The following is a 19,374-nucleotide window of genomic DNA, read 5'->3' on the forward strand; positions in this document are numbered from 1 at the left end:
AGCCTATCTAACAGCTACTGTGGCTGGGTGTGATGGTTACTTTCATGTGTCAACTTGGGCTAGGCCATGGTGCCCAGTTGTTCGGTCAAACTCCAGTCTAGATGTCCCTTAGGTATTTTTTAGATGGCATTAACCTTAAATCAGTAGACTTTGAATAAAGCAGGTTACCTTCCTAATGGGAGTGGGCTTCATCCAATCAGTTGAAGGCTTAAGAGAAAAGACAGAGATCCCCTGAGAAGAAAGGAATTCTGCCTCCGGATCTGAGGGCTGCCTCAGACTTGAGCTGCAATATCAACTCCTTCCTGAGCCTCCAACCAGCTGGCCTGCCCTAGAGATGATGTTGGATTTCCCAACCCCAACTAGCACGTGAGCCGATTCCTTAAATCTCTCTCCATCCTATTGGTTCAGTTTCTCTAGAAAACCCTGGCTAATAACTGAGGGGTTTGAGTTGGAGCCTCATTTCATGAAAGATGGTTCTCTGGTGGTTTTTGCCTGGCTGCAGACAGGAATAAGAGACCTCTCTGTTCTACCACATTTCACGTGGAAGGGCAGATATGTTTTAAGAACAGTCCTGGGGGCAGTGGGAAATAAGGCTCATTCTCAGGCAGGTGGGAAATGTTCCTGGTTCCGGAGGGAAAGACCCCTTAATGCTCATCTTAAAAGCTAGGGCCTTTGTTTAGGCCAGTCAGCACAAGGCTGTGGGTTTCCTTACCTGGTGTATGGTTTCTAACCTGGCCACTTGTAGAAACAAACACTAAATCCATCAAAATAATAATCAGGCCCCTGGCACAGCACTTAACAAACACACCCAAACCCCCATTGTGTGGAACATCGAAAGGGCCAACACTGGGCAGAGAAATGGCCAGGAGCCCATCCCCCTAGGTACCCATGCATCCTTCATAAGTGGGCTGCATAGCATTGAGCTATGGCACAAATACACAGGCAGACGTGGTTAATAAAAATCATTGCGATTTAATAAATAGCGAGGTGTTTCTGTACAGGTTCCTCACAGTCTGTCCCAGAGCCTGGCAAGAGAGAGAGGCATGGACGTGAGCCTGGGCCCCAGCTTCCTGCTGGCTTCTCAAGGAAGAAGTGGCAGTGAGTGACAGTGCTACAGAGGCCTAAAAACCCCCTCTGATGAGGGGCTGGGGGAGGGTCCCAGTCACATAAAAATATAGATTATTTAGGGGTTTTACACGGTTGGGGCCATTATACATCCTCGTGGTGAATCTGGGCTTTCTTGGCTCTGGAGCAGAATCTCTCACATAGTTTGAGGAGCTCTGACAAAATGAATACAGATGAGGCCAATCCGGTTAAAAACAACAAATCTGTGAAAAGAGAAAAGGGGTCAGAGAGCAGAGGTTGTACCCCCTGGATCACCAGCCCCCCAGAATCAGGGCAGTGCCAGCGTGGTGGCGGCCGTGGCTCTCAGGAACCTTTGCTGTGGAATTCTGCTTCCTAGGCTGCCTTATCCTGAGTTATAGACAGGTGAGGGGGCTGGGACCAGCCCTCTGCATTCCCGAGGGCGTGGAGATCTCCCTGAGCCACCTCCACAAGGACCAACAGCCTTTCTAGGTGGCTCGGGCACATTACCAAGGTCAGCTGTTATGGATGCTGGCCCCCCATCCCTCCTTAGGGCAGATGCCCCAGTCCAGCCCACCCTGACTGTTCTAGTGGGTTAATTCCTCAAGTCTCTCACCTTCACAACCCTGCTATATCTGATTAATTGGAACCATGTCTCCTGTTTCCAACAATTTGTGACACATGGTGCCCAACTGCAGTCACAGTGTCTCCTTCAGATTTGGTAAGCTGGCTTAATTCCCAATGGTTGGACACATTCCATTAAAACATTTTGGGGTTCTTTGGTTAGTGCCCACAGGGCATTCACAGGATGCCTGAAGGTTTTTGGTGCACTTGTCTCCAAGGCCTCAGACCCGATGCTCCGCCTGGGGGCTGCCTCACCAGCCTGCCTGCCCTGGGGTAGGGGTGGCCAGTGGAAAGCTTGGGCCAGAGGAAGGGAGGAGAAGGGGTGCTTGCCCCTGCTCCCTCCAAGTCACTGTGGTCACTGTTGCTCTCCAGGAGACTTCTTCCTGCTCAGGACCCAACCCTCCTATTTCTGGTCACCGTCATCACAGCTTCAGGCAAAGGAAGCCAAGCCACCCTGGGCAGCTTCCAAAAGAAGAATGAGAGTCTGTGGGAAGCCTAGTCCCAAGGGTTCTGCCCAGGAGGGCGGCGGGGGGACAGGGGGAGTGTGTGCTTGGCCCCTAGAGAGCTGGTCATTAAATCATGTCCCTTTCAGCAAGAACTACTAGATGGCCAACTCCCTGTCTTCAGGTAAGCAGGTGTCCAAGTCACACTGGGCCCTGTTAACATCTCCTATTGCTCATGGAAAACTCACTCACTCAGCTGGGGCACACAGCACGTTCCTGGCTGAGCCAGACTGTCACTTTACCTGTTTGTGCTCAGAGCCTTTTTGCCGGAGGGGTGGGGAGTAGCTCACCCCTTCTGCCCTGGGTGGTCCTTCTGCCAGAGGAACCTTTCCTCTGCAGTTCCCTGGGTTCTCCACACCCCCATGACATGGCCCCTACCCAGTGCAGGTACCAGGCATCCTTTGGGGATAGAATGGCCCCAGGTTGGGACTTAGCAGCCCCAGTTCCAGGCGTGTGATAGCTCTGGTGTCATGGTGATCCCATCTTGGGTCCCCTACTCACCGAGCGCTCCCAGGTTCTCTGTCTGGAAGACCTTCTGCAGAGGTGGGACGTAAATCACAGCCAGCTGCCCTAGGATTGACCCGAGCACTGAGTAGAGGAACATGTGGTTCCGGAGGAAGCCGATCTCGAATATCAACTTGGTCTGTGGGAGAAAGGCACATGACTGCCGTCTCAGACAAGGTTGCCCATGTCCGGAGCCCTTGAGCGACTCGGGCAGGGACCCCAGTTTCTCACTGAGAACACAATTCGGTTCTACAGAGAAGGAAGCCGAGGGCCGGAGGACAGCAGGTCTCACCTGAGAGCGGCAGGTCAGGGCGTTGAAGAGGTCAAAGAACACAAAACAGGTGAAGGTCATCGTTGTGGTGCGTGGGGTGCTCGCCTTGTCTTCGGGGATCTGGAACATAGCATACAGGAGGAGATACAGCCCTCTGCCATAAACTTGTCTTCCACTGAGAGCCCAGGGCTGGAGCAGGCCTCGGTGTCCAGGCCACAGTATTTTAGCTATACTAGGAATTGATCAAAACTTCCCTTCAGTTTTGAGTCAATTGGTATAACCCAGAAGTATGTCTCCTGACTGCCACGCCCCCCAACCCCCAGGACCCAGCCCCTCTCTTGGGAGGAACCATTAGCCCTTCCTCTGGAATTGCTGCTGTCGGGTACAGGAACCTTGCACACCTAAATGGAACATCCCTCCCTCCAGCAGGTGACATTGCCTCCCAGGAGGCGACACCTGTACAGCGACATCCACTTGGCAGAATGTTTCTTCCTACAAGGAAGGCAGAAGGATACCAAACCCATGAAGAACTAGGGCCTGTGAGGCTGAATGAATGAAGCCACAGACCCCTCCCTGGCTCGGGCACTCCTGTGGGAACCATTTCGTTCTGGCTGACATTGTGGGGGCGGGGCTGCAGCCCAAGGCGAGAAGGTTCTGGGTACGCTCCTGGAACATCCCTCTGCCTGATGAAAGGTGGCAGTCACCACTCCTACCTGAGCTCATCTGCTGGACCAGAGGTTCACACAGACTCCCCTGGGGGAGACTGTTAAAACAGTCTGATTCGGGGAGGGGTCCTGGGTAGGGCCTAAAATTCTGCATTTCTCAGCCCGGAGGGTGCTGATGCTGCTACGGGGACCCCATGCTGAGGATGACTGTTAAAATAGGAAGGTCTGTGTCTGTCCCTCCACCAGCTGAGCACACGGGCTGGACAAAGGCAGGGCCTCTGCCACCACCCCGGGGCAGGGCAGGATTTGGTGGTGGGCTAGGGAGGGAGAGGCAAAGCCGCTCTTCTTGGGGCAGAATGGTGGTGTGGTTGGCTGATGTCCCATTCCGCTTCCCACACATGGGTGATTGGGGTTAAAGGTCTGGACAGGTCACCTGCCTATTCATCTAGATCAGCGGATGTCTCTAGACACGGGCCCCCTGAACCTATGGGCCGCGAAAAGATGACCCCTAATGAGACCCTGCCAACAGTCACCTCCAGGGAACAAGACAGGAGTTTCTTTTAGTAGATTTCAAATTGCTTCCTGGTGACAACAGAAAGTAGAGACATGTGTCCTGTTTAGAAAAATGTCTGAATTCTTTTCTCTGCCCCCTTAGGCCTCACATCCCTCTGCCTCTTCCCTCCTCTGCAAAGTCAGCTCCTAGTCACCCCCACCTTCCTTCCCCAGTGCTGCCCTGTATGCCGGCTTTTGTCACGCCCACACAGCAGGGACCGTCCACCTTGCTTTGCACACACTCCAGCCCTGCATCAGCCGCCACCCAGGCATTGAATGAGCCGGTGAGAACTCACCTCTTTCCAGAAGATGAAGAGGGTCCCGCTGATGATGACAGAAGCCGACAGAAGGATCTTTAGGATGAGGGCTCTGCTGAGGATCGTGTCCTTGACGTTCCTTGGCGGCTGCCTGAGGGTGTCTTTGTCCACTGGCTCTACCCCCAAGCTGCTCGGAACAAAACAGGACACTTTGAAATAAACCACCGAAAACTGTAGTTTTGGAAAGGCGTGCAGTGGTTTTACAAAGGAGGACACCTGACTCAGATATGCTCAAGTCACCACTGAAGGCACAGCCAGGATGGGGCGGTGGCCAAAGCCTCCATGTTATCCCACGTGAGCTGAGAGTGTTTCCAATCTCATGGGGATCCCGCCCCGGTCCTCACTGGAAGCCAGTCCTTCCCATCCTCTGACCCCTCCCTAACTGCCCAGCCCCTCAGCTCCTTCTGAGGAGCCCCCAGAGCCGGAACCTCTAAGGCAGGCATACATACCTCCTTCACCCTCATGCCTGCCGACCACCACCTGGACCATCCCACACCCCACCAACCACACCTCAGTCTGGGAACCATGCCCAGTCATCCTCATGCTCAATTTCCATCACACAGGGATGCTCCGCAAAGTCGGGCCTGGCCTTGTCCCAGCTGGCCAGGAGAAACGGGATCCTCCACTGAGGGACACCTGCCTTCAGCCAGCTCAGACAGAATTGGGGCTAGACAGTGTAGGTGGTGTGGGGGTACCAAGGAAAGAGCAGGCTGAGTGAGGCCCTACTCCGTATGGATATGGCTGAGGTCCCAGCTCTGTTCTCAGGGGGAGTGTGTGGGAGAGGGAGCCTTTACTGAGGGCATGGGAGGGGACAATGAAGCAGCTGTCACTGGCAATGATCAAATCAATAGTAGCCATAAACCAGCTACATCTGAAACAACACCTACTATGGGCTCAGGTAGTGGGGTGCCTTGCTTTCTTTGGTCTTCTGACTCCAAAGCTCATTCCTTCTCCTGCATCACTCAGCTAGCCTGACTCCCTTCTCGTTCATTCGGCCAATAAGTTACTGAGCACTTACTATATGCCAAGCACCATTGTAGGAACTGGTGATAATGCGGGGAACAAAGCAAAAACCTCGCCTCCGCGAAGCTGACATTCTATAGGGAGGTGGGTTATAATCAGATAAACAAGGAAATATATATTTTCCCTTGCAGAGAAAACTAAAGCAGGGTAAGGTGGCTAAGAGTGGAGGCTGCAGTTAGAGTAATCAGGGAGGACTCCGCAAAGGCAGTGACCTGAATGAGCAGAGGGACTGGGCCCTGCAGCGAGCCCTGGGAGAGCACTCCAGGCAGTGAGGATGGAAAGTTCCATCATAACCCACCCTGCCTGCCGGGGCACTTCCCCCTGTGCCCAGTGCATTCCACTCACTGTCTTTCCCCGCAGTGCACCCCACTTAAGTTTTCTGGAACTTCTTACAACCAGTGATTGTGTTTGCCCGGCTCTGGAGCCCCAGAGTCCACAGAGCAGGGCTGCAGTCAGGGGAGCCTGGCAGAAATGGCGCGGTGCCGCCAGCCAGCCCAGTGCCCCACCTCTGTGCTGGCGGCCCATCCATGATGATGTTGATCCACAGGATCTGCATGGCGTTGAGGGGGTTGGGCAGGTTGCACATGGTGGACAGAGTGATGAGGCTCAAAGCTGAGATGCTCCTGCAGGGAACAAGTGGCAGACAGAGGGCACCGACAATAGCTGCTTGCCAGATGCAGCCCTTGACAATAGTGAGAGACCCTGGCCTTGACTTACGTGCTCAGCTGAAATCGGACAAAGTTTTTGATGTTGTGAAAAATCCCCTTGCCTTCCTCCACTGCATTCCTACAAGAGAGAAGAAAGCATTTATTCACAAAGAGGGCCTGGCAGGTTCAGCCGGCTCCGCCAGCTGCTAAATGAAGTGATGGCGTCAGCCTCTGGGTGACACCATGCTTGGACGCCCCCTGCTCCTTTCCCCTTTCTGGTATTCATGGGACACTCCAGTAGAGGAGGCTGATGTTCTAAGAGGTGCCCTCAGCCACTGGGGACAGGTCCCTGAGCCATGGAGGCCCTTCTGTCTGAAGACTGTAAATTACCCAGGGGCCCCAACCCTCACCCAGGACTCCTGAAGTGCCCAGTGCACCTTGGTGATTCACCAGCGACAAGAGGCACAGCAAATCCAATTAAATCTGGCAATTCGATCCAGGGCCACAGCAAGAAGGGAGAGAACCGAGGTTGAAAATATTATCTATTGTATTTTCAGAGGCTCTTTGTGAAAGTCCTTGAGTCACTAATACAGTAGAAAACCATGTAATCTCTCTTTTACTAAATTTTTGCCAAAGAACTGAAACCACAGAGCTAGATATTAGTTGCATTTTTTTAAAAACTAAGATGAAGTGTTTTAAGAAATCCTATGGTGAATCCATTTGTAAAGAAAAGACTCCTTTTGTAAAGCCGATAATCAATATTTGTTCGGATTTCTGATATCAGGCTTAAGATTAAGTTTTTCTCCTACCCCTAATTATTGCAACTTATTTCTGAGTAAAGTCTTAATTGTAGCTACTTGAAATTAGATCTAGAGGGAAGGTAAGTTTATTAAGAGAAAAATAAAGAAAAGTGAAATGAGAAAACAGTTTATGGCGACCCCAGAGCCCAGAGCTCACATCGGCGTTAGTGATCGGGCATTTCTGGGCAGTCTCTTCTCGGTGCGTGAACGTGCATGCCAGCGCAGACACAGCAGTGGACTCAAACTGTGTCGTTAAGACGTTCTTCAAAACACAATTTTTAATGGCCATGCAGTATTCCCGTCTCTTGCTGTTGGCATCCAGGGGGATCTAGGATTTCTTTATACATGGCACTGCAGCTCACACCAGCACGTGCCTCTTCATGCACATCTCACCCAGGCTTTTCCATCAGTGCACAAATTAGGGTCCTGTGGCACGTGTCTGTCACATTCTCTTGGGTGCTGCCTGCCACTAACCCCAGGGTGGCGCCCATGCCCCCGCTTTCAGTGGTGTTCGGGCCTGAGGACACCTCAGGTATCTCCGGCACAGCAGATCCCGGGGCAGCTGGTTACCCTAGGCATTTTTGCTATGAATGAGTAAAACCCCTAAAGAGAAACTTACATGATGGTGGAGAAGTTATCGTCCACCAGGATCATGTTGGCGGCCTCTTTGCTGACGTCTGTCCCTGTCTGTCCCATGGCGATCCCAATGTCTGCTGACTTCAGGGCGACCGCGTCATTCACCCCATCCCCTGTCATGGCCACAATCACCCCCGATTCCTGCAAAGCCTTTGGAAAGAGGAGGTGAGTGGAGGTGGGAAGCCTGAGGCCCTTCCCTTCTAGATCCTTCCTTCCTTCTTGATACTCTGCCTCTCGCACTGCATGGCCAACAGCAGAGACCACTCTCTGGAGAGCACTGGAGTCAGTCGGCCTGAGTCTGAATCCCAGCTCCGCCTGCACTAGCTGTGGAAACTGGGCAAGCCTTGAAACTCTCAACCTCAGTTTCTCCATCTGCAACATGGGAGCAACAGTCCTTCCTCAGGGCTGCGGTGAGGCCCAAACTAAAACCATGAGTGTGCCAGTGCCCAGCAATAGTAAAGGCTCAGATGTGTTATTGTTACATAATGATCAACTCATCCCCTGAAACCATCCGGTGCCCAGTAGTAGTAATATTTCCTTCAAAGAATAACTCGCATAGAGATTTACTCTGTAGAATGAACCCCCGCCCCCAAAATAACATAAAAAAAAAAAATACACTACCGATAGAGTTAAAGAATAAATTTTCAAAGTATACACGTGTGGGAAACCAAACACATTCGCAGGATTCTCATTCCACCACTTTTGTTTTTTGATGCACAACTCTATTTGGCACCTGCTGTGTGTAAAGCACTGTGCCAAGAGTTTCACGGGCCTGGCTTCCTTTAATCTTGCCAACGTTGTCAATTAGCTGATGTCATTCATCTCATCCCCCCCTATACAGACAAGAAAACTAAGGCCTGGAGTTAACAAGAATGAGTCCAAAAGCACTCAAGTAACAGAGGCTCGCCTCTTTATGTTTCCCTTTGCACCACCCAATTCCTGCTCCCTGATTTTGGTGCACGTGGCAAAGGGCGCCCAGTTCTCCCCTCCCCTGAGGCTGGGAAAGGCAACTACTGATGACATAGCTGCCTTGGACCTAGAAAAGAAAGCCACAGCTGGGGGATAGTTGAGGCTCCAGCCAGCGTGGGCCCTGGGCCACCCTGTAGAGCAGAGCCACTACCACCACCCTGGACTGCACCTGAGGGACAAGTGAGGCAGAATCTGTCTCCTCACACAGCTTACCTTTATGATTTTCAGTTTGTGCTTCGGACTGGTCCTGAAGAAGACAGACACCTGCATACAGAGGCACGAAAGAGTGGAGAGTCAGTGAACTGCGAAGCTGGAGGCACATCGCCTCCCCGCAGCCCCGGCGAGCCCCTGGGAGGACTCCACCTTCCCGACGTGCTCAGCCAGCTTGTTCTGCTCCATACTTTCCACCTCTTCCCCGGACATGGCATGCAGCTTCCTGTTGCACAGGCCGATGTTCCTTCCTGCGTGGTGTGGAGAATCTGTTCTGAGGGCTTGCTCCGAGGCCTGCGACTGGGGACCCTGTCCCCACCCCTCACTCCATCTACTTGACATCGGTCCCTGCCTTGGCCACAGAGAATAACAAGGAAAAAACCATGACAGCTACCGTTTGCTGAGCACCTACTATGTTACATGATCTAATTCCATCCACAGGAATTAACCTACGACAAATGCCTTCATATCTCTAAAGATCAGGAAACAGAGAGCGAAGTGACTTCTCCAAGGTCATGGAGCTGGTAAGTGGTGATACTGGACCTGATGGGGTTCTGTCTGATTCTACAGTGCCAGGCTGCCTCAAGACAGAAGAGCAAGAAAACCAAGGTGTGACAACCCTCACGGCGGTAATAAGAATAGTGGGCACAGGGTTGCTAGCCCTCTGCTGATGAAGAGCCTGAGGGTCAGAGTGGTTCAATGACTTGCCAAGGGTACACAGCTGGTGGCAGAAACCAGGCTGGAACTATACACTGGAATTGATGCTGCCTGTGAAGATGAAGTGAGACCAACGATGAAATGGCATATAGTAGGTTCTCGTTATACAATGAGGTCTTTCCCCCTTCTGGAGAATCTGCAAACATTTTAGAGAGAAAAACCTTCAAAAGTGGAGCTCTGGTCCACAAATCTTAGAATCTGTCCTAAGCATTGAGAAGGTAGATGAGAGGGCTCCTGACGGGGCTCATCGAGGATTAACCAGTGGTAGCTATCCCATCGTAAAGGATGACAGATGCTTTCTTCCTCACCCGCCACTCCCCTTCCTGTTACCTATCGCCAAGGCCGTCTCCAGGGCATCTCCCGTTATCATTTTCACAGACACGCCGGACTCAGAGAGAACCTGCACCGCTTCCTTCACACCAGCCCTTGGAGGGTCGATGATTCCGACGAGACCCAGAAATGTTAGCTTCCCCAGCTCAGGCCCAGAAGCCAGGGCCAGCACTGAAGGGAGACAGAAGCGTCACTGGGGGCCAAGGGGACCGATTTTATCCCTTATCAGCCCCAGCCCCAAAACCATGTCCCAGATCCTGGGCACTGAGTTCCTGAACTATGGAGGGAAGGCAAAGGTCTTTGCCATGGTCATCAGGCCTGTGCAGGCAACGGGTCTTATCACCCCAAATAGAGAGAGATGCTAGAGACAAATCTCCTGGAAGAAAATAAGACCTCTGTCCATTGGTGGTATAACACCCACCCCTCCAAGAACAGCCACAGGAAAGTCTGTGAGATGGCCTACGATGGGACAGTTCTGACATTTCCTGTCTTTAACTTGCTCAGCTCCCATCTTGTCATCTCCAATAGACTGGGGATAGCAGCTACCAAAGGTTAAGAAAAACGTGCAGGAGGGCGACACGGGTGAGAGGACTCTGTTGGCTTGGCATGGCCTTGACTCCGTTTCGGTGGCACAGAAGCCAGGCCCAGCTCCTGGGGATGAGTGCTCTGAGAGGGCGTGGCATGCGAACTGACCTTACCTTGCCACCCTACTGATTCTGGAGCGGGGCTGAGGCCCAGAAGCCTCCAGCTATGCTTTCCTCATTCTCAGTCATAACATTGTGCCAGTGCTGCAGGTGCCATGTACCCTTGACACAGGCACTGCCCTCCCCACTCTGCTAAGCTAAGCTCTGTCCCGGTAAGCTACGATGGCCTCACCTTGTACGGTGAGCTGCTAGCAATGTCTAAGTTCTATTCCGTGAAGGGGAAATCCAAGGCAATTGAAACCAATATGGCAAGCCCAGTGCTTATCATTTTCCCCGGAGGGAATGCAAGAGTTCTGGAGTGTATTTAAACACTTTCTCTGAAAATGGAGAGGCTGACAAATGACACTATGGGAAATGTGGTTTTTAACGTTCCACCCCTCAGGGAAGGCGTTGACCCTGTGCAGAAAATTAGAAATGGCCACGGAATGAAATGTCTGCCTTGATTTAAAGGAGTGCTGGGTTTTTTTTTTTGACAGTAAGCGATGAGCAAGAAGACCAATCAGGAAAATCAATACTTCTGGTACATACCATTCACCTGTCTTAAAAAACTGAGGAGGGAGGGCTCTACCTCTTCTCACACGTGAGCCGCATCCGGATTAATGGATGTCATTTGGTGTTTGGGATGGAGTGGGGGCATCCTATCTTTCATCTCATCATTAAATTCCACACTTGCTTTACTTCATGAGCACACTGCCTGACTGCCATTCTGACCAGTCACCTGACTACTAAGGACCTGGCATTAATGCGCTTGAAAAGTCAGTGTTAAGGGCAAATTTAAAGCTCAAGTCTGGGGCAATAGGTACTGACCCCTCAGGCCAAGCAACCCCATCTTCTTTTCCTCCTGCTGGCAGAAGGATCGCTGTTGGGGGGTCAGGGGCAGGGGGATGCCCCCATTGTTGTACATGGTACAGTAACGAATCACTTCTTCAAAAGCCCCCTTCATGAAGTAAATGTCTTCCCGCTCCTTGAAAAAGACAGAAGGAAAAACATCTATCACTGGATGCTTCAGCTCTTGGTGACTGTCACCTCACCCACACAGAGATGTTCATGGCGGGGTTATTTATAATGGACTGTCATCATTCACCAAATGCAGGACAGATAAGATAAGTTACAGGAAATCTACACGATGGCACACTACCTGGCCCATGAAGGAGTGAGGCCAATCGTCTACTTACATCACCCTCTACTCTACATTAAGTCACCTTGTTAATGTCACTTTGAGCATCCCATATGTTTCATTAATTAATTATATCTCAGTCAGCGTTAAGCTTCAGTTTAGTCTGTTGCCGAAGGCGGGCACCATTTCTATTTTGCTCGCCCTTGCACTTGGCACATAAGAGTGGCCCAAATGAGTAGCTGACTATTTTCCTGTACATTCATTAGGCTCTGTCTCCCCCTAGACTCACTGGCAGGTGCTGCCAGTGTGGGTCACACTATGTCCCCAGTATGAGCACAACGCCTGCCCGCACAGCAGGCAGTGAATGAGCTTGTATGAACTGACATGGATGCATAAGACATCATTCAGGGGAAAAAAACAAATTACAAATGCTATATATAGCATGACCCTGTTTTGCGACCACCATCCTATGTGTCGCTATGCACACAAGTAGAATCCGGAACACGCTATCCCAGACTGTTAAGGGGAGTGACCCTGGGTGAGGGGTATGGAAGGAGAGAAGAGGGGCAGGATTATAAAGAACCTCTTTTTTTTAAGTCACATTCCTATAATTTTTTTTTTTGATGAGAATGTATTAACATTGCCTTTGGGGGGAGAAAGATTAGAAGGTATTAAAACATTTTAAAAAAATCTACAACCTCTTTTAAGCACCTAGAATTTCTATGCCCATCCACTCATGGCAAAGAACTGACAAGCTCAGCTGAGCTGCCCACCACCCAGAATGAGATGAAACATCTTAGCACAGACAAGAAGTGACAGATTCCAGAAAGAATGGGCGATAAGGGTAAAGTTGGAGAAAAGGTGGAAGGCAAGAAAAAATTCTTAAAAATTTTTTTTTCAATTGTAGAAAATGTGAAAATCTATAGAGAATTTACAAAGAAAAACAGAAAAAAAGATGTCAGCTGAGTCCCTACCCAGGGATAGACATTAATAGTTTGGTATATATTCCTCTAGTCACTTATAACATGTGCACACATGCGTGTGTCGATGCATGTATGTGTGTGTCCATGTGAGCTCACCATTCACACCATTTGTGGTGGACCACCCTTCAGGAATGAAGGATTGTTCCTCCACTGTGATAGTTAAGAACTTAGCACGGGGGTGCGAAGGACGGACCCTCAAATTAGCAACGGGAGTCAATTTTATCAGTTAGAGCATGCAGTTGCTCGAGTAGTAATTAATATTATAGGTCAGTGAGTCTCACACGTGAGCATGCATCAGAATCCCCAGCAAACACAGATTACTGGGTCCCACCCTGGAATTTCTGATTCGGAAGTTCTAGGGTGGAGCCCGAGAACTCACATTTCTAACGACTTCCCAGGTAATGCTTATGTGCTGGACCAGGGACCCCACTTTGAGAACCAGGGATTCAGATGAAAATCTCAGAAGACCCAAGATAGTCAAAGGTTTAATTGCTATCGACTGTATTTTTACGTATTTGGACTCTCAGAAGTAGCTAGAAACTTGAAGCTCTTCTCGATGTCTGCATTTTGCTTTGGGGGAGGGGAGGGTTAGAAAGGAACAGAGAGGCCAACTCACCTCATTCTTGGGGCTGCATTTTACTGCCATCCACTTCTGCTCCGAACTAAATGGAATCTCTTTTCTTCTCATGTAGGAATCTTTAATATCACTTAAGTCCATCTAGGATAATAAAATGGCATGCTCTCAGTGAGCCATCCTAAATCAACCTCGGTCCATTGAAATTATTCATTATTCAAACAATCTCAGTCAGATGAGAAATCCAAGCATTTCGCTCATGGAGAAAGGCCACTTGCTTTCGAATGTCCCAGCCAGGAACACATGTCTCTTTTCTCTTGTCCCAGTGGCAGAACCAGATGGTCTTTTCAACAGCTTCTAGCTGAAATCTGCTTGGAAACTGAAGCCTGTGGAGTTTCTGCCAAAAGGACTTGAAGATGTAGCAATTTCCCCCAAAGGAACCCCAGGTGAGCAGGGCCACCTGCTGTCACAGCCTGGGGTCCTTGCCAGGCCTGACATTCGTTTGCTCTTTGATGGCTTTCAGGCCAGTTACTGGACAGCTGAGCCTCAGTTGCCCCAGTTGTAAACCAGTCCTAACCTGTGCATCCCATTGCCCCCCAAGAAAATAGGTCTTCAGGGGGCAAAAAGACTCCTTTTCTATAAAGAGCACAGATATGCATACAGTACGAGAACAGATATATGATATCTCTGGGATATTAAAATTTCTTGGGAGGGGGGATTAGGGGAAAACAGTCTAAAAAGGCTCATTAGGAGAGTATTATGGGTTGCACTGTAACCATCCAAAGATGTGTTGAAGCCCTAACCCCCCAGCACCTGTGAATGGGATCTTATTGAGAAGTAGGGTCTTTGGAGCTAGCATCATGGCAAGATGAGGTCATTAGGGCAGGCCTGACCCAACATGACTGGTGTCCTCGTACGAGGAGGACAATGCTACGTGAGACGAACATACAGGGAGGACACCACATGAAGACGGAGGCAGAGATCAGAGTGACGTGTCTGCACACCAGGAACACCTAGGATTACTGGCAGCGGCCAGCAGACGGGAGAGGGGCCACGGCCCCGCCGACACCTCCAGTTTGGACTTCTGGCCTCCACACTGTGCGAGAATAAATTTCTGTTGTTTTAAGCATGTAGTTTACGGTATTTTATCTTGGCAACCCTAGGAAATGAGTGCAGGGTGTGATGGAGGAAGAAAAGTTCAAGGATAAAAGATAAAAAACATGAAGGGCTCAGTGCCACACCTGTCACCTGAGAAGCACTTAATACGTGCCGGCTGTTATTTGTTTTATTCTAAAAGGTGTAATCTAAAATCCCCACCAGGCCCCCGAGAGTTTAGACGCACAAAAGAGCAAAACCCTCACACACGAAGGAGAGTGGGTTCTGGAACCTCTGCCCTCTGCGTGGGTGGTGAGCAGTGGGAGCACGATTTCACTCCTGCTGTGACAGCCAGGCCAGCTGTCCCCTCCCTGGTGGGCAGTAGGAGTTGCTGAGTGGGGCTGGCCTGCACTATTTTTAAGGGGGCAATAAATTCCTTTTGGTATTACTGTCGCTCTGGAGAGAATTTTTTATGTTAGTGGAAGGAAAATATGGCATAATGGTTTAAAGTGCCCGGTTTACGTTTCCAGGAACGTACTGAAAGGGTCACCCTTCTCCCCACTCATCTCGCACTCAGCACTATTCTGGGCCGTGCCATGGGTGGGAGGCAGAGCTAAGAGGGCTAGAGTCTCGTGTAGGGGGAGGGACAGGCGAACACATGGATGCAGGACAGTGCGATGTGTGCAGCCCCGAGTGCCTGGGTGAGCAGAAGCATCTACGGTGGTGGAAACTGCAGTGACCTTGACAACAACGTCTGAGGTAGGAAGGGCAGGGGAAGGGTCATAGCACAGGAGGTGGTAAGAGGGAGCAAAGTGGCTGGGAAGCGGGGAGAGGGTCAGCTCCTGTAGGACAAGTACCCACGAGTGGGCTCTTCCCTCAATGGAAGGATCTGCTCAGACCTCTTCTGTTATTTGTCCCCCCGAAGCAGAGAGCCGTACCTGTAAACCACCACCCCACCCCTTCAACACTTGTGAGCAGCCGCTCTGTGTGGGGCACTGGGCACAGATTGGGGAACATTTCTGCCCAGTCATGGGGCTCAGGGTCTAACCACTGAGCCCTGGAATCAGTTAAATGTATTAAAAGGAAATAAAAACTTTCCTACCTTCATTGCCAGGGCGATCAAGGCACCTTCTGTGGGCTGTCCCATCACAGTATTTTTTCTAATGATGGCATTGTTGGCGACGCAGCCTGCCTGAAAGGGATGGGGAGGTGGGTTTCCGAATGTCTTCAGTTAATATTTGGAGCTAGTACCCCTCGGGGTCCTAGGCGCACTCAGGCACATGAAAAAGCCAGACACTGAAGACTTGACCCAGTTTTGGAGCTGGGCTGGGGGTAAGGAACAGGATTTACTCTTCAAAATACATCAGAGTCCCTGCTCTTCAAAACAAACACAGTGAATATTTACTGACTCTGCTGAATGGTGATTGTCCTAAAACCATCATAAGGAAATACAGGGGGAGGTCACGGAGACTGGTGGTGACGAGTGTGGCTGAGGGCGAGTGACCATTAATGGGCATGGGGTTTCTGTTCCAAGTGACAGTGTCCTGGAATCAGACACTGGCTGTGCAGCTTTGTGAATATACTAAAAACCACCGAACTGTATACTTTAAAAGGGCGAATTCTGTGGTATATGAATTATATTTCAATTTAAAATAGTAATTATAAAAATAAACGTAGAAACAAACACACAAAAAAGAACATGGGGTCAGTCCCAGCTTCCCTCCCTCACTGGCTGGGCGATCTTGGGCCCTCATGTCACCTCTCTGAGCCCATTTCTTAATCTGCACCACTGAGATGAGAGGACAGGCCCCACAGGGTGGCTGCGATAATTAAGTGGCCCCCTGGAGGTGGGACCTGGGCAGAGTGGGTGCTCGCTAAATGTCACACAGGAAGACGGCTGTGTTCAGACCTCACAGAGGGCACTGCTACGTGGGGAGGACAAATGGGCTTCTGTGGGGGGATGAGTACACCTAATACAAGTCTCGGCAATAACAATAAGCAACACTTATCACATGCTTATTGTCCTTATTGTCCAGCATTCATTGAGCACCTTCCCTGGGCGGCGGCTCTAAAGCCTTCCTGGTAGGCAGGGGAGTACAAAGGGTTCTAGTTTTCTTCCGTCTGATGTTGCCATCTGTTTTAGGGCCATTGTGACAACCCGACCCCTGGGGTGTGGCCTGTTAGCCATCAAGAACCAGTTAGTCCAACAGCTATTTCTCCAAGAGAATTCTCATCAGCTCTGTTTTTAATGCCTATTTCTCCTGTGTTGCTTTTTGGCACTTACCTCCACTAGTTTCCCCACTGAGATGTTGGAAAACTCCTTAATGACTTCCTTTGATGGTAAAAGACACACTTTTCCTTGGCCGTTATACCCAACGCCGCTGACCTGTAGGGCAAAAGGGACAGAAAGGATGTCATCAAGTGTCAAAAATACACCCCTCGTCCCCAGTTAATCTATAATCTCTTTTCTGGGGATCCATCCCAAGGACAAAATTCTAGCCACATACAAGGCTTCAAGCATGAAGATGTTCCCTGCAGGACTGCGTATGGATCAGAATACCTCACCAAGTGCCATGTGTCAGTAAATTGCAATAATTTGGGTCAATGGGATATTCTGCAGCCAGTAAAAATCATGATTAAGAAAGCTAAGTAACAGCACAGAAGAGGGCTTACGTTCTAGAACAGAGGTAGGCAAACTTATTCTTATAGAGCCAGAGAGCAAATATTTTAGCCTTTGCAGCCCATGCAATCTCTGTCACGGCAATTCAGCTTTGCCGTTGTGGCTTGAAAGGAGCCATCGACAACACAGAAACAAAAGGGGGTGGCAGCGTGACAACAAAACTTTATGTACAAAAACAGGCACTGGCCCATGGGCTTCATTGCTGACCCTTTGGTGTGGAGTGTTTTGTGAAAAAAAGCAGCAAGATACAAAGTCACACATTCAGGGAGCTTACGACCTTGCCACATGCACAGGAGAGACACTCAAGACCATAGATGGACTAATCATGGTGAGGGTATGGGGAATATTCTCTAGTTTTTAAATTTTATAATGTGATTATTAAAAGATAATAAAAAATAAAGATGGCTACCTTAAATCAGTCACGTTCCTAGCAGCTAATGGTAACAAGGAATTTGTACAATATAACAAATTTGCACATTTGTTTTCTCCTTATTGTTTTCTAGAAAACACTATATCTCTCTAGGAAGAAAAGGGTCTGGAGGGCACTTTTTTTGTCTTAAACCTTGTGAATTCACACGGGACTCACCTCGGCATGGAACCCATCAGACGTTACAAGTTGAGTGACAGTCATTTCATTGGCAGTCAGAGTCCCTGTCTTATCAGAACAGATGACATTGCAGCAACCTGGCACGAGAAAACATCAGAGTTTATAGGAAAAAGCAGTCGTCACCACCAACTCGCAGGCTTATGACCTACCCACGTTGACTTAACATGGCATCAAAGCATCCATTCAATCCAATGTATAAGAATTCAACCAATTGGAATCCCTCACCTAAAGTCTCCACAATTGGTAACTTCTTCACAATGACCTGCTTCTTGGCCATCCGCAGTACTCCCAGGACCAGCGTAACCATGACAACGATGGGCAGACCCTCTGGAATGGCGGCCACAGCCAGGCTGGATCAAAAGGCCACATAGGTCACCTTTAATATGCACTTAAGAATGATTTGAATTCCAACTGGGACTGGCAACACTTTTATCTGGTGAAGCTTTGTCCCCAAAGTCCCTGTTTTATTTTCTGCTCCCCATTCCATGATACACATGCCTCCTTCTTCAACATCCATTGCTCTGAGCTCTCCCCTTGCAAAACCCTACTCTTGGGAAGGGACCTGATCTCTCAGACATCCACACTTTAGTGTGAATTAGTCTGGCAGTTGCTTTGCCTCTTTAAGTGTATTTGCATTTAAATTGCTCTCATTTATTAGAGAGAAACATCTCTGGGCCCTAGGAAAGAAATTTCCAGAATCAGGCAATAAAGTATGAAGTAAAATTTTTTGGTTCAAAGGGTCCTCCCTTGAATTACACTTTTCATTGGTCTAATGGTTTAGACACTTCTGGTAAGAAAGCCAGACGAGGAAATTAAAATGGAAGCAAAGTGACACAGCTATGCCTTTGCCTATTGTAGCAGATCTGTTTTAGGGTATCCGCTCGCTTCTTTATTATTCCTCCAACTCTCCCTGTGCTGTGTGACTTCGCTCTCCCATAGCCACAGTTGACTGGATTAAAGGAGAACATGTGATTCAAGCTGAACCAATGAGCTTCTCTTTTTCAGGAACCAGAGCTGGGATTGAGCACACATATCCCTTTCCTGTGGACGGTATGTCAATATGTGATAGGCTGGTAAGAAGGGACTCTTTCTGCCTCAATTTGGCTCCAGAACATTGGGGCTGACTGCTCCCCCATTCCACATTCCTGAGCAGGCCTGGCTGAGGGCTGGTTTATGACTTTCCGCTAACCTCGGGCTGCTGGGTTGGGGTGAGGGGGGACAGGCGGCTGGGAGGAGCTCATGAGAGGGTGTTTTTGTGCAGGGCTGCACAGTGAGCATCACCATGCCAAACCCCACGATGGTTCACTCTCTGCACTAGAACATCCAGCAGAGTTCTGCAGGCACTCAGTCAATATTTGCTGAATGAGTGAACCTATGGCAGGTGTCTAGACCTGTGCTGGCCCAGCGCATAGTGAGTGTTCCACATGGGTTGATTAATAACCAGAAAGCCTGGCTGAGGATGTCCATTCAATTGAATTTCATCCAATCTAAGACACTGCTGCTTGTGAGGGGCACCATTATCTTGTGTACCACTAAGAAAGAAAAAAATACTGCCAATTAACCAATGGTACGTTATCAGGTCACTTATAAGAAGTCTGACTTCAAAGAAGTTACAGTGTAAAAAAGGATGTGCATGTAAGAATCAAAGAAATGCAGTGCATGAATGATGGCCTTTCGCCCAGACAATGGAGCATTCAGGGATGGTTAGTTATATAAGCCACGATTACTGAATTTCGTCAAGGGACTGTGCCCAGTTTCTATGG

At 49.6% G+C, this 19,374-nt stretch overlaps 1 protein-coding gene across 1 annotated transcript in view; it reads right to left on the reverse strand.

Moving 5' to 3' along the window:
* Nucleotides 1-728: 728 nt before the first annotated feature.
* Nucleotides 729-19,374, reverse strand: part of ATP2C2 (ATPase secretory pathway Ca2+ transporting 2) — a 67,191-nt gene continuing 48,545 nt past the window's right edge. The window contains exons 12-27 of the mRNA XM_039888761.1: nucleotides 17,837-17,961; nucleotides 17,591-17,688; nucleotides 16,609-16,710; nucleotides 15,427-15,516; nucleotides 13,272-13,373; nucleotides 11,363-11,519; nucleotides 9,852-10,022; nucleotides 8,958-9,055; nucleotides 8,808-8,858; nucleotides 7,609-7,775; nucleotides 6,260-6,328; nucleotides 6,049-6,165; nucleotides 4,499-4,646; nucleotides 3,007-3,105; nucleotides 2,712-2,853; nucleotides 729-1,328 (exon numbers count right to left, since the gene is read on the reverse strand). Coding sequence (XP_039744695.1) covers nucleotides 1,210-1,328; nucleotides 2,712-2,853; nucleotides 3,007-3,105; nucleotides 4,499-4,646; nucleotides 6,049-6,165; nucleotides 6,260-6,328; nucleotides 7,609-7,775; nucleotides 8,808-8,858; nucleotides 8,958-9,055; nucleotides 9,852-10,022; nucleotides 11,363-11,519; nucleotides 13,272-13,373; nucleotides 15,427-15,516; nucleotides 16,609-16,710; nucleotides 17,591-17,688; nucleotides 17,837-17,961 — 1,855 coding nt within the window. The 3' untranslated portion in view covers nucleotides 729-1,209. The remainder of the gene's footprint in view (nucleotides 1,329-2,711; nucleotides 2,854-3,006; nucleotides 3,106-4,498; nucleotides 4,647-6,048; nucleotides 6,166-6,259; nucleotides 6,329-7,608; nucleotides 7,776-8,807; nucleotides 8,859-8,957; nucleotides 9,056-9,851; nucleotides 10,023-11,362; nucleotides 11,520-13,271; nucleotides 13,374-15,426; nucleotides 15,517-16,608; nucleotides 16,711-17,590; nucleotides 17,689-17,836; nucleotides 17,962-19,374) is intronic.

The sequence above is a fragment of the Pteropus medius genome, unplaced genomic scaffold (genome assembly GCF_902729225.1).
Source record: "Pteropus medius unplaced genomic scaffold, Ma_sr-lr_union100, whole genome shotgun sequence".
NCBI lineage: Eukaryota > Metazoa > Chordata > Mammalia > Chiroptera > Pteropodidae > Pteropus > Pteropus medius.